This window comes from Girardinichthys multiradiatus, chromosome 5 (assembly GCF_021462225.1).
Source record: "Girardinichthys multiradiatus isolate DD_20200921_A chromosome 5, DD_fGirMul_XY1, whole genome shotgun sequence".
NCBI lineage: Eukaryota > Metazoa > Chordata > Actinopteri > Cyprinodontiformes > Goodeidae > Girardinichthys > Girardinichthys multiradiatus.
The window spans coordinates 40,875,852-40,898,283 of record NC_061798.1 but is presented as its reverse complement, the minus strand read 5'-3'; the positions used below and the strand labels follow the sequence as shown (position 1 = coordinate 40,898,283).

General features: G+C 39.1%; 1 protein-coding gene across 1 annotated transcript in view; it reads left to right on the top strand.

The window, feature by feature from the left end:
• The window catches only part of myo15ab (myosin XVAb), an 81,519-nt gene that overhangs the window by 15,648 nt on the left and 43,439 nt on the right, over positions 1-22,432 (top strand). The window contains exons 16-30 of the mRNA XM_047366872.1: positions 791-854; positions 1,255-1,368; positions 9,377-9,538; positions 11,469-11,582; positions 11,691-11,749; positions 12,068-12,191; positions 12,303-12,398; positions 16,761-16,892; positions 17,465-17,590; positions 17,662-17,739; positions 19,573-19,724; positions 19,904-19,949; positions 20,078-20,202; positions 21,849-21,966; positions 22,083-22,258. Coding sequence (XP_047222828.1) covers positions 791-854; positions 1,255-1,368; positions 9,377-9,538; positions 11,469-11,582; positions 11,691-11,749; positions 12,068-12,191; positions 12,303-12,398; positions 16,761-16,892; positions 17,465-17,590; positions 17,662-17,739; positions 19,573-19,724; positions 19,904-19,949; positions 20,078-20,202; positions 21,849-21,966; positions 22,083-22,258 — 1,686 coding nt within the window. The remainder of the gene's footprint in view (positions 1-790; positions 855-1,254; positions 1,369-9,376; positions 9,539-11,468; positions 11,583-11,690; positions 11,750-12,067; positions 12,192-12,302; positions 12,399-16,760; positions 16,893-17,464; positions 17,591-17,661; positions 17,740-19,572; positions 19,725-19,903; positions 19,950-20,077; positions 20,203-21,848; positions 21,967-22,082; positions 22,259-22,432) is intronic.

Below are 22,432 nucleotides of genomic sequence, written 5' to 3'. Positions count from 1 at the left end.
GCTTGGATAGAGTCAGCCTCACCATTTGCTACATGAAAGTTTTGGTTTTATTAGTAGGAGATGAACCACTAAAGAGTAACAGCAGCTAATTATTCTAAGTGAAGAGTAAGTAGGACATGATCAATAGTATCAAAAGCTGTTGACAGATCCAACAGAACTTAAACAATATTTTAATCAAAAAATAATATTAAGGATAATATTGTTGGTAAGCTAGGGGAGCACTCCCTCTGCGTTGTGTTTTTAATGAAAACCTAATTGAATTTGCTCTCAAATGCTGATTACAGACAATTTTTTGAATGTTTTAGATAACACGAGTGATTTACATATAGATCTGTAGTTTAGTAGCAAATAGAGGTCTAGGTTGTGTTTGTTATGAAGGGGTGTGACTGAAGCCATTTTTAAAAGTGTAGATATAACACCAGTACTATTCAAACCCCAGTACTAATTCAGCAAAATGTTTCGGTTATTTCTGCAGTGTATTAATGTTTTTTTCTGAGGTAGCAGTATTTTATTAAGGGCTTTGTTGATTGTTCTACATAGAGCCACATGTGTAAACCGTCAGACTAATTTTGTGTAAGTTTAAAAAGGACACCTTATCTGCCGAAATGGATACACAAGGGGCTTACTGGAAAATATGCAAACATGTCCCACAAGCACAGTTACATTAGGATCAGATCTTTTGTTAGAGCTGTGACGGTGCAGATCCAAGCACATTACACATGTATGACCTGTTACCTAACTCAGTGATGTATGTGCGTGTGTGTGTGTCTGTGTATGTGCCATTCCCCAGGGGTGTAATCAGTGGTGCCATAACGTCTCAGTACTTGTTGGAGAAGTCCCGCATTGTCTTTCAGGTGAAAAACAAAAGGAACACACACCTGTACACACACACTGCACATCAGGTAGAGTCGTCTTACAATTGAGTCATAGTGAGAAAGAGGACAATGTAGAGGAGAGGTGCCCAAGTCCAGTCCTCGAGACCAACTATCCTGCAACGTTTGGATGCATCCCCTTACCAACCCACATGAATCTAATGCATGGCTTGTTACAAGGCCTCTGCAGAGCTGAATGACTGGTGATAAAGGAATTCAGTCATTTGATTCAGGTTTGTTGGAGCAGGAATGCATGGGATGGTAGGATGCACTTGGACACACCTGCTGTAGAAGCATTAAGCCTTTGGCTAGTCCTGTTGGTTACCATCCTTTCATCAAAAAAGACTGAATTCAGCTCATTTCTGTTTTCTTTAATGCACAGGCCAAATCAGAAAGGAACTATCATATCTTCTATGAAATGCTGGCAGGTCTTCCCCCTCATGAGAAGCACTCACTGTATCTCCAGGAGGCTGAGACGTACTACTATCTGAATCAGGTGCACTCACACAGCACAGCAACTGTAAAGATATAGATGCATCTCAATGCATTCGAATACCATTGTGAAGATAATTTATTGTAGTAATTCAATTAAAAAACTGAAACTTGTATGTTAGATAGATTAATTTTGCACAGGGTGATATATTCTAAGTGTTGACTCTGCTGAGGTCTGAAGAAGCCCAATTCGCATTGATAGCAGCCTTTAGTTCATTTCTGTTGTTGTGTCTGGTTTATCTCATCTTCCTCTTGACAGTACTCTATACCCATATAGGCATGAAGTGCTGTAACATTTTCTAAATGGCTGCTGCACTGAATTTAGACTTGTATCAAACACAGTGGTCCAAAAACAGCAGATGACATATCTCATTAAATCATTGAGTATGAAAACAACTCTGGAGCTCACAAAACTTAGATTATGTGCCTCTCCACTCTTCCTACAGACCCTGGGACCTTCATTTCAGAACAAAATGCCAAATGTACTTTAATTTGGACAAAAACGTAGGACTGTAAAGTCCTTTTACTCCTTAGCCCAAGTCAGACATTTCTGTCTTGGATACAGGAGTGGCTTAATAGAAGGAATAATGCAAATGTTTATTTCTTTTCTTTTTCCTTCCACTAAATTTTCCATTATTATGCATAAAGCATGTATGTTCATTCATATGTATTATACTGAGTGCAGTATTCTCTGAATACTCCACTTCTTTATCAATGACCTTTTGTCGCATAACATCATGTGGACGGTGTCCATGACTGTCTGCTGAACAACGTTCAAGTCAGCATTTTTCCCCATTATTTTGTAGACCATACCAAAACATTTCTGTATTAGAAATTTCCTCTTTATTGGTCTTATATACTGTTTCAATTTCTGGGAAACCAAATGCTGTGTTTTTATCAGTATTAAACCAAATCCTCAAAATTAACAGCAATAAATGCTTGAAACGTATCACTCTGTCTATGATAAATTTATAATATATAAGTTTCACATTTGTTGTTGAATAAATAAAATAAACACTTTTTTTATGTTTATCCAGTTTATTGAGATGCATCTGATTACACTGACGTAAAATAAAAGTTCTGAAGCCAAAACAATGCTTAACTCGCACGCTGGGTGTCTTTTGTTAGAGATTTAAATCTGCTTTAATAATTTGTGCAGCAAATGTTTCAGAAAATGTTTCTCCTCAAAATAATGTTCTTTAAAATGTTTAGACACATGATGGTTGCTGCTTTTCTGAAAACAATTTCCATTGTGTGTTCATCATAGACATTAAAGTTTCTAATTACTCTTTACAAAACTTTCCAAATTGATGAGAACTGGTTTCAAAAATGAAAAAGCTTAAAAGTCTCAAATGTTAGATTACCTTAACAAAAGCTTTGAGCACATGAGGCTGTACTGAGAAGATACATTTTTTAAGTGGAAATAATAATTATCAATGGACAGTTTTGGGTCAAGGGTTTAAATATGCTTTGTATTGTCTTGTTTGTGTTCAAAATTACCTCTTAATCATTAAACACTGAATTGATTTGACAGCAGTTTTTGTTTCTTTATACCCATTAAGGCCTGGTTGAGAAACACAAGCTTTAAAGGAGATAGATTATGCCCACTTTTAACAGACTGACAGTATTATTGAGGTCAGTATTATTGAAGATTTTACAAAACTGCTCGCTTAACCCTGTTGATACAGCCACTTTCAGAGCAGCTAATGTTAAAGGAGTTCTCTACACTTTCATTTCACTCCCTCTTCTTTGTTGTGCCTTGTTAAGAGCATACCTAAGAAAATAGAGGGCAAATGCTGATTGGAGATAAAAACAGAGAGACTCAATAGTTGTTCCATAAAGCTCATGTCACTGAATGTGATGTTTGCATTCAAAGATAACTCCAGACAATGAATTGTTGTATAATTTGTTATGCAGGTCAATAACAGCTAGTTATTGACCTGCATAATATGTTGCGCTGAATTTGTCATCACAATCGCAGTGTGTAAAATTGTTAACCGTATTATAAGTGTCATACTTCAATGCACTGCCTTCCAAAAATATGTTTGACCAATTGGATAGACTTATAGATGAAAAGAGATGCAAAATTTAGTGACCAAGACCATAAAGCTCACAGTGTGGTGGTATTTGGCTTGTATATATGTGTATATTTAAGAATATAGCATAATGAACATCACAAGACCCCTATTTGGCATTTCACAACCCACAGTGGGGGTCCCAGCAAAAACCTTAGAAAACACTGCTTTACACAGATGACAGCAAAAGTATAAATACATAATATAAATATTTTCTTCATGAGATCACTGCCATGCTTTAAGTCAGAAAGTATAGTTGTTAAACTTCAGTGGTTTTCAGGATTATTGTTACTTCTGCAATTGCAGCCAAGGTTAACCAGCCATCATTTTTACGAAGCACCTGCTTCTGTTCCTCAATCTGGGAAGGGTTATAAGCACTTTTGAAACACTTTAAAATCCATCTTTCTACAATGACTTGTGAAAAAACATTAAGAACCATGAAAATGATGTCCCAACAGATTTACGCCAAATTCAGAGAAATTTCAGATACCAAAACAAAAACCTAGAGAGTGCCATTTCAGATTTTATGACAGCTCAATTACAATGAAATAGAAGAAGCACCACTCTGTAAAAACAATATGAAAGCATGGATTTAGATTTGCAAAGTTGCATCTGAATAAACAAGACTGCTGGAACAATGTTCTTTAGACAAATGAGATCAAAGTAGAGATGTTTGCACAGCTCCATATTTAATGAAAACCAGAACACAGAAACACAAAGACCTTAAGCCAGCTGTGAAGCACGCTGATAGATGATGATTTGGGACTAAAAGTAGCTCCTAGTGACATCATTCTAAGAAAAATCGTACAATTTCTCGAATTCTACAATTTTATTTTTTATTTTCCCTCATTAAGATAAAAGTGATTCACGAAGCATCTTAGGCCTTAAGAGAGCTCCTAACATGAGGAAATGTTAACAGTAGTGAGGAGGACATTTAGTGAGCTTAAGCGTGTCTTAAGTAGGCAAGACGGCGGAAAGTCCAAGAGAAAGGACAGATATTCTCCAAACAATGAATAACAGTGAATTAATAAATCGCTACGTGCTTGATCGCACTGGGATCCACCCCCTTAATAGTCAACTTAATGAGCACATAAACTTCTATAACAGTCATACAATTATTAATATAGAGATAATATTAACCTCATCATTACCCTACGGGGAAATTAAATACTTTCACAGTCCACCTCTAGTAAGATAATATTAGGAAGAATAATAATAATAGAAACAATAATAAATTTCCATGAATAAAAGGGGAACAAAATTATAAACAATATAGTACAGTGTTCGCAGAGTCACTTTTTGGCGTAGCATTAAACACGACACGTATAATGCTCAACTCAGCTCCGTGGTGTTTCTCCCATTGTTTAAGGAGCACACACACCTTTTATTTTACACAGGTGCATTAAATTAGACATGTCACGTGACTTAGAATAAACCAATGGGAAAACAAAACATCAAATGAGAGCACTAAAATACAAAAACATTCATAATGTCAACACCTCCACTTGCTCACATTTGGGTGACTCCCTCAGACTTTTAATGTTTCAACTCCAAATACATTTTTGATACACCAAACAAACATTTCATACTTCCTTAACTTAATCTGTGTTGCTGGTTTGGTTAGTACATCTGCAACCATATCATTAGTTGGACAGAACTCCAGAATAACTTTTCCTTCATTTACAACTGATCTGATAAAGTGATATTTAATATCAATTTGCTTACACCTTTGTCTGTATACAGGACTTGGCTAAGGATATGGTACCTTGATTATCCTCATAGATATTTGCTAAATAATCCAGACCATCCATTGTCATAATGGTGGGTTTAAGACTCTGATAACACTCAATCACGAGAAGCAGAGTATGTTTTAAAACGGTTTATTCTTAAAGCCAGGGTAGTGGATGAACAGCAACCAGGAATGGGTCAGTGGATCGGACTGGAATTAATCTAGGTGTGTGGGAGAAGGAGACAAACTTAGATGGATTCAAAATTGGAATATTGGATCTTGCAGTATAGGCATTTCTCGGCAGACTTATTGAGTTGGTGGTTTGAACTAGACGGTGGAGAATAAGTCCTTCTCCACAGGGTCTGTGGTTGGCAGGCTGTGAGCGGGTTAGTTCCAGTAATCTCCAGTTGGTGTTGTCCCTTTTTCTGCAGCAAAGCTCCGCTGTGACTTGAGGGGGATGTTGGAGTGAGGACAGGCAGGTGAAAACTCCTCTGAGTTAGGCTTGGAGAGGCTGGGCTTGGAGTTGGAGAATAGAGCAGGGACCATAAGTCGAAGGCGTTGCGACTTAGAGCTTTCACACTCCTTCAGAAACGACTCAAGACTACTGGTGCAGAAAAATCCATGAAACACCTGACAAGGCAGGATCTGTAGATCAAGAAAGACAAATGAAACGATTAATTTTCAAGGATAGCAAAACTGCATAGAAGCAGGGGTCGAGCTGTTTACCACTGAGTGAACAACAACGAGCTGATGCCTTACTCTGGCTCTCCGCTCCCCAAAGAAGCCCAGCTGATTGCTGACAGATGAGGAACACCTGTGCAGAAGCACCTGCTCGTCACACCCTAAATGGAGAAGCAGAAAAAATCGCACAGCACACACATAACCTGCACACAGTCACCGTGGATTCTGACATCCATGTTGAATAACAGTTGTCTCACGTATAAGCACTCCTGTATAGTAGAAGCTAGTGCCATGTACTCTGCCTCACACGTGGACAGTGCTACAGTAGGCTGTCTTTTGGTCTTCCATGAGACTAATGGACCGTCCTTATTTAGACTCATGCAGTAACCTGTAGTACTTTGTCGATCTATTACATTAGCTGCCCAATTGGCATCACTGTATGCATATATATAAGGTTTTCACTGGCACCCTTTTTAAAACATTAGTGCTTTATTTTGCCTGCCTTTTAGATATCTAAAAACATGTTTGACAGTATCCCACTGCTCTATGGTAGGGTTTGCAAAATACTGTACCAGTTAACTTACTACATAGCTTAAATCTGGTCTTGTACATGTTGACAAATAGATTAAGCTCCCTACTGCCTCCCTGTACTTTCTGACATTACTAATTACTTCAGCACTATCAGCACAGTTGAGTTCCCGCTCACAGGGTGTCATCCTTGGCTTACAGTTTTGCATGTCAAACGTCTTCAGTATCTTTCCCACATACAGTACATACCAAAAGTTTGGACACAAGAGGTAGTCACCTGAAATGGTTTTCACTTCACAGGTGTGCCCTGTCAAGTTTAATAAGTGGGATTTCAAGCCTTATAAATGGGGTTGGGACCATCAGTTGTGTTGTGCAGGAGGTGGATACAGTACACAGCTGATAGTCCTACTGAATAGACTGTTAGAATTTGTATTATGGCAAGAAAAAAGCAGCTAAGTAAAGAAAAACGAGTGGCCATCATTAAATGAAGGTCAGTCAGTTCGAACAATTGGGAAAACTTTGAAAGTGTCCCCAAGTGCAGTCGCAAAAACCATCAAGCGCTACAAAGAAACTGGCTCACATGAGGACCACCCCAGGAAAGGAAGACCAAGAGTCACCTCTGCTGCGGACGATAAGTTCATCCGAGTCACCAGCCTCAGAAATCGCAGGTTAACAGCAGCTCAGATTAGAGAACAGGTCAATGCCACACAGAGTTCTAGCAGCAGACACATCTCTAGAACAACTGTTAAGAGGAGACTGTGTGAATCAGGTCTTCATGGTAAAATAGCTGCTAGGAAACCACTGCTGAGGACAGGCAACAAGCAGAAGAGACTTGTTTGGGCTAAAGAACACAAGGAATGGACATTAGACCAGTGGAAATCTGTGCTTTGGTCTGATGAGTCCAAGTTTGAGATCTTTGGTTCCAACCACCGTGTCTTTGTGCGGCGCAGAAGAGGTAAACGGATGGACTCTACATGCCTGGTTCCCACCGTGAAGCATGGAGGAGGAGGTGTGATGGTGTGGGGGTGCTTTGCTGGTGACACTGTTGGGGATTTATTCAAAATTGAAGGCATACTGAACCAGCATGGCTACCACAGCATCTTGCAGCAGCATGCTATTCCATCCGGTTTGCGTTTAGTTGGACCATCATTTATTTTTCAACAGGACAATGACCCCAAACACACCTCCAGGCTGTGTAAGGGCTATTTGACCAAGAAGGAGAGTGATGGGGTGCTGCGCCAGATGAACTGGCCTCCACAGTCACCGGACCTGAACCCAATCGAGATGGTTTGGGGTGAACTGGACCGCAGAGTGAAGGCAAAAGGGCCAACAAGTGCTAACCATCTCTGGGAACTCCTTCAAGACTGTTGGAAAACCATTTCAGGTGACTACCTCTTGAAGCTCATCAACAGAATACCAAGAATGCGTGGAGCAGTAATCAAAGCAAAAGGTGGCTACTTTAAAGAACCTAGAATATAAGACATATTTTCAGTTGTTTCACACTTTTTTGTTCAGTATATAATTCCACATGTGTTAATTCATAGTTTTGATGCCTTCAGTGTGAAGCTACAATATTCATAGTCATGAAAATAAAGAAAACTCTTTGAATGAGAAGGTGTGTCCAAACTTTTGGTCTGTACTGTATATATATATATATATATATATATGTGTGTATATATAAATATATATATATATATATATATGTGTGTGTATATATATATATATATATATATGTATGTATATATATATATATACATATATATATCTACAAACTGTAGACAGGAGGCACTATATACATAGTAGGATTATGTAAATGAGGTCAATAAGTATTTGCTGTATTGTACAAGATGATGTCAGCAGCCTAAGCCTAAATGGTCATCTACGACGCTCCCTGTGTGTGGAGACATTCTCTCGTGTTCTGCTATCTCCGCTCTAGCTTCTGATTGCAGCAGGAACCTGAGCTGCTTACATCCCAGGCTGGTGATGAAAGCAGAGTGAACGACGCATTGATCTGCTGGGAATGCCTGTTTGTTCTCATTGTGATCCCAGGACCAAATCTACCTTTCAACACTCCTCTCTTCAGGCTCTGCTGCTCTGTTCCGTTTGTTTTTCTCCACGTTTTTTCTCATTTGTTTTGGTAATTTTACCAAACTAAACCTAATTATACCAGAAGTCAATCACAGAAAAATGCTGAATTTTAATATTAATATTAAATTAATTATTTTGAAATAGATACAATATGAAAATGACCAGTATGGTGAGTAAACATATTAATAAGCAAATCAAAATAATGATGATCATGTAAATAAGTTACGTTCAAACATTTTGATGCTGTATGATATTTAATTTAGATTTGAGTTTTATCATCATGATTTACACATTTCTGAATTGGTTAATTTCTCTCTATTGATTACTAGGAGCACATTTGTTTTTGTTTGTTTTTTTGTTTGTTTTTTTGTAACAACCAATCACAGCTTTTAACCCTTTATGACAGCGTCACAGCTGACAACAGTGTCAACCACACCTCCTCACTTAGATAGGAATTTATGTCGTCTCCTCGCTCAGAGTCACTCTCAGCAGAAACTGAATCACTCTTAAGCTAGGAGTCCTTGCCAGTAATTTTTAGGCTAAGATAGGAGCTCTCTGAGAGGACTCTAAGAATCTTTGTGAATACGGGCCTATTTTTATTATGCTCTGGTGCATAAAACCTCAATCGAGAGAGGATGTACTTAGTATGATGATGTTAAACAAATGTCATCCATTCCATTGCTATTATGCAGTAATGTTATACTGACACCCTGAAGTGGGTCATTTTTTATTCACTGGAACAGAATGAGAATTCAAATCCTTGGAAGTTGGGAAAAATAAGACTGGAAGCTGCTGATAAATTGTTCTCAAATCAGAGCTAAATTAGATGAGGTTAATTAAATTGTTAGTTATGCTGCGTCTATGACAGTGTGTGTCTCTGTGTGTTTGTGTGTCTGTGTGTGCTCATGCAGGGAGGAAACTGTACCATAGAGGGTAAGGATGATGGGGAAGACTTCAGGCGTTTGCTGAGTGCCATGGATATTCTGTGCTTCACCCCAGAGGAGCAAAATGGAATCTACAGACTTCTGTCTTCTGTGCTTCATCTGGGGAATGTCTACTTCCAGCCACATCAGGTCTCTTTCTCAATCTTGCCAAGAAATAGATAGGGCCTTGCAAAAGAATGCATACCCCTTCAAGTTTTTAACAATTTTGCCACATTACAACCAAAGGCTCCAATGTTTTTATTGGAATTTTATCTGATAGAACAACACAAAGTAGTGCATAATTGTAAAGTGGAAGGAAAACGATACGTTTTCGCAATTATTTCGCAAATAAAGATGAAAAATGTTTGGTTTGCATTTGAATTCAGCCCCCTGATTTGTAGAACCACCTTTAGCTGTAACTACAGATGCAGTTCTTGTGTGTATGTCTCTAAGAGCTTTCTATGTCTACAGTCAGATATTGTTTCCTAAGTATTTTTTCAATAGCTCGGTCTCAGTCAGATTGGATGGCAAGCATCTATGAACGCAAACTTTCAAGACTTGTTTTTGACTTGTCATTTTTCAATGAGATTTAGGTCTAGACTTTGTCTGGTCATTCTAGCACACAGATTTGATTTGGTCTAAACCATTACATTGTAGTTCAGGCTGTATGTTTAGGGTTGTTGTCCTTTTGGATGGTGATCTTCCATCCCATTCTTCGGTTTTTTGCAACCTCTAACAGGTTTTGCCTCAGGATTGGCCTTTATGTAGCTCCATCCATCTTCCCATCAATGCTAACCAGCTTTACTGCCCTAGTAAATGCAAAGTATCCCCACAGCTTGATGCTGCCACAATGTTTAATGGTGGGCGTGCTGTGTTCAGAGTGTTAGCTTTATGCCCCACATAGGATTTTGCATGTAGAATTTCAGTTCTAAAGTCTTCTAAACCGAGCACCTTCTTTCACATATTTGCAGTGTCCCTTTCTTTCCTCTGCTCCTTTTCCATAGAGGCCCAACTTGTAAAGTGCATTAGTAATCCAGTAATGTCAACAAATTCGTGGCAGTTCTTGCATGAATAGCACCCCCAGGGTGCTTCTGCTTTTGCCGGACATGCTAACCGTTCAAAATGCAGGAAATTATCTAAATCCCAAGGCAGAAATAAAGGCAGTACAGTCTGCTGACGTTAAAAATGGTGTTAGTTGAAGTTCCATTGTAAATTTGTTCTGGATTCAGATTTGCTTGTCCAAGTTCTTCTTCTTTGTTCAACTCACTGCTGACACTAAGGCAAACACAATATCCCAGAGAAAGAGACAATCATTCCATGCATACATGTTTTATACAATGGATGACTGAAACAAAATTACAATGACTGGTTATTAAATTGTTTGGGGGGAGTTTGTGGTTTAGACCTTAGAGATGAAGGGTCTGCTATGTATAAACCTTTATCCCTGCTGCTGCTCAGATTATTTTGTTATTTATACAGATTGTTGAAGTCTGAGGCTCAGAGCCTGCATTGAAGCAAGCGCCTGTCAGTCTTTGTCAAAGTGCTGCCTCAAACAATGCAGCTGACTGCTGCTTTTGCCTGTAAATAAGTATTCACCCCTCATTTCAAGTATTCACACCCCTCCTTTAAATGGCAATTCTTTAGAAAAGTGCCGCACAATGCCCATGAAAAAGTTGCCTTATTCTCAGCATCAAAGAAGGGAAACCAACTCAACAACTCATTGACTGCACATACATGAAAGCAATGGAAAAAAGCTTTTTTAAATTCTTTTCTCTGGTGTTTTTGTGTCTCCCCACCCCTCCCTTTTTTAATGCCACCCTGGGCAACTGCCCATAAGACCCACATCAAAAAAGCCACTGCAACAGATTCTCCTGAGCTGTTGCTCTTTGTAGTTCATTTGTTGTTGTATCCCAGTGATTTGCATTGAAATGTTTGATTGTAATGTGACACAGCCTGAAAACGTTTCAGGAGTATGAATACCTTTGCAAGGTAATGTGATATTTACGCTTCATAGGTCCACTCAGGTTGAAAGACATGGGTAATGATGAACGTATGCCTGCATGTGTGTGTGTCCCTGCAGGTTGAAGGCCAGGAGGCTGCGTTGGTGGTGAGTGCACAGGAGATCAGAGTGGTAGCTGAGCTGCTTCAGGTCTCACCGGAGAGTCTGCAGAAAGCTGTAACTTATAAAATGACTGTAAGCACACTTTCAACCTTACCCTCAACCATCGGTTAATATAATGTTTCCAGATTATTATGATATGAGCCTACAGGTGTTGCTAGTTCCTTCCTCTCTGTCCCTCAGGATACAGTGAGGGAAAAAATCTATACTCCATTGACAGTGGATAGCGCTTTAGATGCCAGGTGAGTGCCTGAAGTAAAGTCTCGGTGAAGGATCTGATAGATTACACCTTTTTCCTTTTGGAGGAACTTGCAACTGAACCATGGTTGACAGTGTTTTTTGAGACTTTTTAATGTCTTCTTTTTCAACCCTTAAAAAACATACCAGGAGACTTCATACAGAGTGGGAGTGAATAGTCTTTGATATTCTCTTCCAATCTTTGGTTGAGGCATGTGAGGACAAAGGATGTGGGGCTGGGGGGAGATTTTTCAGATGTCTTCTGTTACCATAGGAACCCGGTTTTCTGTTTCCATAGAAACCTTATTGTGTGTTTCTTACAGAGATGCCGTTGCCAAGATCCTCTACTCGCTGCTTTTTAGTTGGCTGACAGAGCGCATCAATGGACGGGTCTACCCTCGCAACGAAGCCCTCTCCATCTCCATACTGGACATATTCGGATTTGAGGTCATGCTATAAAGCAATCTCTTCTGCAGATGTTGCTGTGGTGATGGTTTAAAGCTAGTCCCTATTAACTTTTCCAGACATATCTCAATGTCTTCTTTCTTTGCCCTTCAGGAGCTACAGGTGAACAGTTTTGAGCAGCTGTGCATCAACTTCGCAAATGAAACTTTGCAGTTCTACTTTAACAGAGTTGTCTTCCAGGAGGAGCAGGTCAGGGAAATCACAAATTAGACTGGCATACATGAAAAATGGAAAAGACACAATTATTTGTACAGCACTGAACAAAATTCCTCAGACACTGTTCCTATCTGTCTATGCAAAGGTAGTCTTACTTTTTGAAGGTCAATTGATGTTTTTCTTTGGACCTTGCCTGCTTTTTTATTTATTTTCGGTTCTTTACTTGATTATTTCCACAGGAATGGTTTTTGTTTGTTAATCCAATAAACTCTGCTGAATTCTTCAAGGCCTGACGGCTACTTTGCCCTAACAACCCAATTTGTTTCTATGTCGTTAATAGCAATTGGTTGACAGAAAATCAGCACAATTAATTAAACACAGTTGATTCTGAAAGAGCTATTAGTTGAATGCTTGGTATCCTATGTCAGGTCTTTGTTGGATGCTTTTCTAATTACTAAAGACACATTTCACGTTGTTTATCTGGTGTAGGTAGTTTTGTTTAGCGTAACATTTTTTCTTTTGGCTTCCACATGCCCACTTTCCCTACTGTTTTAAACAGAAACTGTCATGGGTCTGTTACCCAAATGCATTTATGCATAAAATAAGGTTGAGTCAAGGTTTATTGTACAAATGTATAAAGTCTCTGAGAAGTCAGCATTTTAAATCCAGAGACAGAGACTCAAGTCTCAGGCTTCTACTTGAATTGCCCTTAAGTCATAAAAACAAAAATCCTAGACTTGACTTAGAATGGAGGTGTGGGACTCAAGCCTCCTTAACAATCTTTATTTTAAAACAAGGACTTGCCCCACAAAGGCTAGAGATTTGTCTTGAGGAAGAAGACTTGACTTGGATCTGCTCCTCATAGACTTGATACTTGACTTGGACTTGACCCTCAATGAATTCACTTTAATTTAATTCAAAATACTTTATCTCAAAGGGAAATTAAATGTTGTCGTAGCTCATTATGAAGGTTTCTTCAAAGAGCCGTTGTAGATGCTGATGGCTGTGGGCAGGAAGGATCTCCTGTAGCGCTCCGTCTTACAGCAGATAAGAAGAAGCCTCTGACTGAAGACACTGTTGCTGTAGGACAGTCTCATGAAGAGGATGCCCATGGTTCTCCATAATGTTCTTCATTTTATGAAGAATCCTTCTTTGTATAATGATCTCCAGAGGTTCCAAAGGAGTATCCAGAACAGAACCAGCCTTCTTTATCAGCTTTTGAGCTTTTTCAAGTTCCTTGCTCTGATGCTGCTTCCCCAGCAGATGATAACAGAACAGATCACACTCTTCACAACAGACTTATAGAAGATATGCAGCATCTTGCTGAAAACACCAAAGGTCTTAACCTTCCTCAAGAAGTACAGTCTGCTCTGTCCCTTCTTGTAGATGGCTTCACATTTGCATCTCCACTCCAGTCTGTTGTCCAGTTGAACACTGAGGTATTATACTCCTCCACCACCTCCACTTCTTCTCATATGATGGAAATTGTGTTTTACTTATTCATGTTTTCTCTTAAAATCTGCAATAATGTTCTTTGTTTTATTCACATTCGAGATGAGAGGATTGTTTCTAAACCATGCCACAAAGCGGTCCACCAGCTCCCTGTACTCAGCTTCTTGTCCATCTCTGATCCACCCCACGAATGCATGTAGAATCATCCGTATTTCTGCAGATGACAGGAGTCTGCCTTGTACTGGAAGTCTGAGGTGTGCAGAGTGAAAAGGAATGGTGAGAGTACAGTCCCCTGTGGTGCTCCTGTGCTGCTGACTACCTGGTTAGACACATAACCTTCAGTCTCACAAACTGTGGTCTGTTTGTCAGGTAGTCTTTGATCCAGCAGATTGTTGAGGCCTCCACCTGAGTCTTCTGGAGTTTCTAACAAAGCAATTAGGTTGAATTGTGTTAAATGCACTGGAGAAATCAAAGAACATGATCCTCACACTGCTGCTTGCTTTATCCAGATGACAGTTTGCTTACTCGGGCCAACAGGAGGCTCTGCAGGACCTTCATAATGTGGGATGTCAGGGCAACAGGTCTATAGTCATTGAGGACTGATTGTGAGTTTTCTTTGGTAGTGGAACAAGACAGGAGGTCTTCCACAGCACTGGAACCTTCATCTGGGCCAGGCTAAGGTTGAAGAGGTGCTGCAAAATCCCACAGAGCCGCTCTGCACAGGCCTTCTGTTTCTAGGGCTGACACGATCTGGACCTGCAGCCTTATCCTGGTTCAGTCTTTCCATTTGTCTATTCACCTGACTTCTTGAGACATACAGGTTGTAGCAACAAAAGTCACTAGGAGAATAGCAATGAGGAAATCTGTATTACTCTAGCGAAGTAGCACTGATGAGGAGTTCCGCTGGTCCTTCAAAGCTAAGGCTATGATGAAATTATCGAGACTTTTGCAGCACACCAGGAGCAGCCCTGGCCTTGAGGAAAATCAGCAGCAAGATGTTGGTCATGGTCATATCAAAAGGCCAGACTGAAAATCAGAGAAAGTACAAATAAAGATTTTCACAGATCTTCAGAAAGTGTAGAGAGCAGATGATAAAAAAACTGCGAGAACATTTAACTCATAGAAAAAATACCATGATTAAAATAATAATTATAATAATGTATTTGCCAACTTTATGTACACTACCAGCTATACTTTAATGAAAAAATACCTACCCATATCTAGACAAAAAGTGTAGGCAGATATCTGCAGCATCATGGCAGCTATATCAATAATCTCACAGTTGCACATGCAAATGTAAATGTAAATCTCTCTACATATGATGCATGGCACATTCCAGCATGTACTCCACGCTTATGTGTGTGGTATTTGTGTGTTGTTTTGAAATTTACCTCACTGAATCACAACTGATATTGGCCCTCCTTTGACTGGACAGAGTTTTTGAAGCATGATAACACGATTATATCTGTCTGCTGGTGGAGGATTATTCAGGCAGAGCAGAGCTTTATACATGTGGTCACATATAACACGCGTATGACAAGGCAATCTGAATTCTGAAGTAAACAAGGATAAAAAAATCCAAAGCTGCAGACTTCTGCAAATCTTTGGTTAGCTGTGAATCAAAAATATGAGTTTTTGTTTGAGACTAATTGGTGTTTTGTGCATTGAAAGACAGAACATGGTGTCATTGTGCCACAAGAGATATTGATCAAGACTACTGTTAAGGGCAGATATCATCATTTTTGCTATTTCTTTCTATTTAGCTGTGCGAGCAGGCTTGTAGCTTGCAATAGGTCTATTAATTTCCATCCCTGAAATTAAAAACCATTACAAAGAACGTAAGAAAGGAGGAAATAGACAGCTGAGAATGCAACTAAAGGTTGCAAATCAATTATGTTGTTATAGTTGGAAAATGGAGATTGGGCTTAAGTGCAAAACACAATGTCCACCCAAGACAAAAGTAGTGACAGCACCCTACGGAGGGATTATAAAACTCCCTGAGGTGAGCATAGTTTGCCTATAATTTCACAGTTGCTGATGATCACTGTAATTCAAAACACTAAAATTTTGACAACATTCAGGTTAGATGCTAAAATTTCTGCTGTTATTCTGACCAGCATTTTTGCTCCAATGCTCATGGGAGTTAACCCACCCATTTCTTCAGTAACTCTGTCACTGAAGCTACTATATTGATCAGACTCCAGCTACAGTCTAAGCTGAAACTAATTGTTTGGGAAAACATGCAGGAGGATGGCTTGGAGAGAAGGGTTTTTGATTTTAATGCAATGCGTGAATACCATATGGACCCATAAAACATAAAACAAACTTGTAAACAAAAGCATTTTCTTACCTGATAAACTTTATGCTCACAAACAACAGGTGTTTCACTTAAGGGGTCTGGCTGTTGAGTCCCTATCGGACCTAGCTTCAGCATGAACTGCACTTCTCTCAGATTTGAGTTGTTTCTTTCCCTAAATCCTAAATTCTTTCATAATTAGGGGCAACAAATGTTTTCAACAGAAATACAGTTTTTGGCTGGTGAGAAGAAGGATGCCCACTTCACCTGTTTACTTCCACTGAGCTTCCTGTATAGATTATCTTGGTAGCAAGTGCTCGCTACATCTTTTATCTGTGTAGCCAATAAGTAGCCACTGGGTCCGTTCAGCACACACTACGCTGAACTATGTAACTCTAACAGTCTCTTGGAGCCATAAAAGAGCGTTTTGAAAACGATTTATGTGTTTTCAAAAACAATGGACAATCTGATTGTAATTTGTTTAGGTTTCATACTTTAAATTTTTAGGTTCCCTGGCTCTAGAACACAGTTGACCTTCAAGGCATCCCCATTGTTTTTGCTGTAGAGATCATAAAAGCATCTGATAAGTTCATTGGTTTTGTTGACCTTGTTAACTTTGTTGTTTTATACTGAATTAAATTCTGTAGGAGGAATACATGCGGGAGCAGATCCAGTGGCAGCAGCAGCCCTTCAGCAACAACCAGGCATGTCTTGACCTTATTGCTGCAAAGCCTTATGGGATCCTGCGCATATTGGATGACCAGTGCGGTTTTCCCCAGGTACAAAACCATTTCCAACATTAGAACATGGATGAGAGTAAACTGAATAAACACATGAAGCTTTAAAAAAAAAAAAAGGCCTTCATAAATCATCAGCTCGTTGAAAGACTTTTGTGAAATTGAAAGCAATCCAATTAACCGAGGTGGGTGCCTGTAGAGATCTTGTGTCCTTGGAGTAAAGCAAGATTTAAAAAAACTAAACTATCAACAGCTTATTGTAATTGTTCATGCCTCATTTTTTAGAAGAAATTAGGTTTTAAAAAAGCTTTACCTATTGGATATTTCAGGATTCAGGGAATTGTATCATAGCCAGCTCAGATCAATATAAAAGTATTAAACATGCTGACTTAATTATCTACCTGTAGCTATCATCACTCCAAGGGCTCCTAATATAAGAAGCTAACTGAGCTTATATTGAGAGAAATGTATTACAGAGTCTCCAGAGCTCAGTGTGAATTAAGAGCATCGTTACATCAGGGACAGACTGAATCAATTTGCCAAATATGTGTGTCTGCTGTAGACGCTTGGTTTCCATGGCACATCAACCATTAATCGTCCACAATTGTCGCTAGGCAACAGACCACACCTTCCTTCAGAAGTGCCACTATCACCATGGAAACGACCTGCTGTATGCCAAGCCCAAGATGCCACTGCCAGAGTTCACCCTGAAACACTACGCAGGGAAGGTCACCTACCAGGTACATTTCTGTCTATATTTTATCTATATCTATATGACTTTGTGTCTGAGCTCCAACAATGTACTTTGCAGGTTCACAAATTCTTGGATAAAAACTTCGACCTGGTTCGACAGGATGTTTTAGACCTCTTCATTCAAAGCAGGAACAGAGTAAGAACACACCAGCCCTATCTTTATGTTATGACTGACTAACCCAGATTGTGTTATTTATAAACAGTGTTCCTCATCACTAAATTATTTTACAAAAAATGACATTTAGCTTTCAATTAAAAGACATGTTGGGTAGCATTTTGAATGATGTAGTGGATAAAATATATAAAATATTTATCTCCTTATTTATCTGTAAAGAATTGGGAATACAGTTTTATCCCTTGAACATTTTTACATTTTGTCACATTATAACCACAAATGTCAAAATACTGAATTGGTTTTTATGTGATAGCCCAACACAAAGTTGGAAGTATTTGTAAGTTGCATGTATTTGCAACTGGAAAAACAATTATGGGGTTTTCAAAAATGTGGAAATCAAAAAACCTCAAAACTTCGGCATTTATTATAGTATAGCCTTTGTTAAACTGATACCCCTAAATTAAGTACAGCCAATGGCCTTTAGAGGTCACCTAAGTAAACAGTTTGTGTAATTTATTCTCAGAATAAATCCAACTGTTTATTGAAGGCCTCAGGGATTTGTTAGTGAACATTAGTGAACAAGGAGCACCACAGAGACCAAGGAACACAGCAGGTTGGTTAGAGAGAAAGTTGTGGAGAAGTTTAAAGGATCTTTAGATCATAAAACAAAATTACATATTCGAAAAAGGAAAGAGTATGGGAAAATTGCAAACCTACCAAGACATGGCAATCCACCTAAACAAAAAAGGCCGGGCAAGGACAGCGTTAATCAGCAAGCTGCCAACAGGTCTGTGGAAACTTTGGAGGAGCTGCAGAGATCCACAGTTCAGGTGAAAGAATTTGTTGACAGGACAACTATCAGTCATGCACTTCTCAAATCTGGCTTTATGGAAGAATGGGCTGAAGAAAGCCATTATATCTATCCATTGTCTTTACCTGCTTATCTTTGCAGGGTCGTGGAGGGGCTGGTGGGTACACGCTGGACAGGTTGACAGTCCATCACAGGGCAGCACAAAGAAACGCAGGAGATTCAACTATGCTTGCACACACTCACATCTAAGGGCACCTAAAATAACCCATGCATGCACTAGGAGAATATGCAAACTCCTTGCAGAAAGACTGCTGGGTAGAGTTGATGAAAAAATGCACTGAGCTAAATTCAGGGTAATCCTGTTAGAGATTGCAAAGACTTGAGACTGGAGTGGAGATTCATTCCCAGAGGCGCTTCAACCTACAACATTCAGCCAGAGCTATACTGGTTTAGATCAGAGCATATTCATTTGTTAGAATGGACCAGTCAATGTCTAGACCTAAATCCAATTGAGAATTTTAAAATTGATGATCACAGATTTTCTCCATCCAAACTGACTGAGCTTGTTAAAAATTTTACTCTGGAGATGTGCTTGCATCTCGCAGCCCAAATTACAATGAAAAGTGATTTTTCATAGTATTAACTCAGGGGCAACCAAATTCAAGTGCATATGACGGTTTTCAGATTTTATTCATTAAAAGTTTAAGATTTCCCCTTCTGCATTGGTTTATCACAATATACATTAAGGTTTGTGATTATAATGTGACAAAATGTCGAAGTATGAAGACTTTTTAAGTTGTGGTGAGTGTGTTGTACTCAGTCGGTTGCAATGTCAGCTGTGATATGTAAAAACAGGATGCAGATGTAATTACAATATTCTCCATGCAAAAAATCTCAGCTCCCTATTCTGATGGTAAGCTGTTAACGTTTAATGTTTAGGTGTCCTACACCGATATCATCCACCTGTTACCTGACAAGATGTGCTGAGCTAAGCCCTGTCTTTTAGGCTAACTGTGTTCTGTTTGTTCTGTGTGTATGTTCAGATGGTATCAAGCCTATTCTTGAAGCATTCAGAGTCTTTGTCACAGCAGCGCTCCAATTTGCGTCGCAACAGCACGGCACGACGTCATCAGGCCAACACGGTCAGCGCAAAGTTCCAGAGCAGCTTGCAGGAGCTGCTCTGGAAGATGGAGAGGTTTGTATTTAAAGCAAAGTTGACAAGAGTCATTGGTGAAATAAAACCCACGATAAATTATGCTTTCACTGAACAGCATCAACTGTTATGAGACACTGCAAGATATCATGTTCAGAAATTTGTTCAGAAATACAGAGAGTAGGAGAAGATTGATAGTGATTATCATCCATCTATAACAGGTGTAACCCTTATTTTGTGCGATGCATCAAGCCAAACCATCAAAAGGTATATTTTCAAGTTGGATGATGTGTTCCAGTTTGCAGTGTTTCTTTTTTTAAATATTTGGTTTGCTTATTTTGGCATTTGTTTGCACTTATAATGATATTTAATACACAGTTTGATTGTGTGTGCAGAAGCCTGAAATGTTTGACATGGATCTGGTCAACACTCAGCTGCTTTATAGTGGTATTATGGAGACCATCCGTATAAGGAAGCAGGGTTATCCAGTGAGACTGCCCTTTCACAGCTTCCTATCAAGGTTGGTTGTTGACAAAATCTCTACAGTGACGATATTTAAAGTAAATTTAAGTCAAGTCAGTTATATTTATATATTTCAGAGGTTTGAATTGGGCATGGGGTCTATGCACTAGCTACAGCGCCATTCAAACACCGAATTCCTAGTTGACCCTTTTTACATTTTGTCACATTGAAACCACAATCTTAGTGATATTTGGTTGGGATTTTATGTGATAGGACAACTGAAAGTAAAACACTAAAATATCTCAACAAAATACATCAAGGTTTTGGGTTATAGCGCACCAAAAGGTTGAAACGTTCTAGTGGTTTTAACTCTTTTAAAAGACATTGTACCTTGGTGAGACCGCAATTATTGGTTTAATTTCATTAGTCAAAAAATGCCTGTGTAACTGCATGAAGTAGGCTAACAGATCTCAAAAAGCAACATATCTTGCCCCAAAATAAGGAAGTTCAAGAACAGATGAGAAAGATGAGCAGTTTAGCACTAACAAAGCTAATTTTAGTTAGTGGAATATGGGTTAGTGAAGCTAACATTTGGTTAGCAGTGTCCACCACTGGAGTTCGTGATTCAGCAATAAGAAAATGAACAGGCAAAAATAGCATTCATGGGAAAGTCCCAATACCACTGCTGACAAAAAAAAAGTCACAGCAAAATCCTTCCAAAATTTCCCCAAAACATCCTAAGACTTTTAGGAAAATATTTTGCGGACTGACAAGACACAGTTGAACTTTTTGGAAGGTCTGCAATGTGTTGCATTGCTGCTTCAGGACCCTAACATCTTAACATAATTGATGGAACCATGATTTCTGTTTTCCGCCAGAAAAGCAGATCGTTAGACGACTTGGGGTTATGTGGTCACATTGAAATGTAGAAGTAGGAGGCTAGAATTAACAACTTTCTCATTGTAAGATAACATCTCTTTCCATTAAGTCACAGTCTTCCCCAAATTAAAGTAATTCTCCATAGCAAAGTGGGCCAGAATTTCTCCACAGGGATTTAAAAGACTCCACAAACCATTAAACATGTTTTGTATAGCTTTTTACCCTTGAAATATGAAATAATCATTTAAAAACTGCATTTTGTATTTCCATAGATTATCTCTTTAAATTTGTTTGGTTATCTGCAAAAAACAAAAACAGAAGAAACTAGTGAGAAGACATGCTTTTTCACAACGCTGTAACAAAGATTTTTAACTCTAATGGAGCTATTTAATGTCTTTGTCATCCTCCCTTTTCACCTACCTTTCCTGAAAGATTATGTTCCTGTTGCCCTCACCACCATTGTAATTATTGCCTTACTCTGGAGATAATACATTTCACGCAAACTGATCTCTTCACGTTGAAAGAGCCATCTGGCATTTGTCAGCTCCCTCAGTAGGAAAGCAGATGAGACCAATTGATCTCCCAGCACCTCTCAGTGTTTGCTGCCAAAGTGTTCTGACTTATAGTAAGTAGCATTCACAAGAGATGGCACTCACTCAGAAACTAGTAAAACCAAGCAAATTCTAAGCAGCCAAACACCGAATACACAGAACACCATTTAGCTTCAAACAAGAGCCTTCTGATTAGAGGCACAGGCTGCAGCTTTGGGTTTCCTGGTTCTTGTTTAGTTAAGAATTCAGATTTCCTTGTTATTCGTGACCACAGGTATAAACCTCTGCTATGCCTCAAGGATCCTCTGCCAGCAGATGGAGAAAATTGTGTTATCATGCTTCACAAACTCTGTCCAGTCAAGCAAGGCTCATATCAGGTGGGGGTCAGTAAGGTGAGCTTTAACGGTAACACACACACACTTACACACACACATAAAATACAAGCTGGGATGTGTCATGCATCACATGCAGATAGCAATGAATTTATATTTGCATGTGTGTCTGTTAGATTTTCCTGAAAGAAGAGCTGTATCAGCTGTTGGAAGGGAAGCATGACCGTGTGTTGGACATAGCTGCCATGACACTGCAGCGATACACCCGCACGTGTTTTGTCCGGCAGAACTTTCTCAAATTCAGGCGAGGTATAACTCGCTTTGAAGCCCGCTGCAGAGGCTACCTGGCCAGGTAATTAGTACGTCTGATTACAACTGATAGTGTACATTCCTGAAACATTATTTGAACCAAAAAATTCAGTCAGTTTCATTGGGATTTTACATGACAAACCAACACAAAGTAGGTCATTATGGTAAATGGAAGGAAAATGTTTTTTAAAAGTGTTGACATATCTAAAAAATGTGA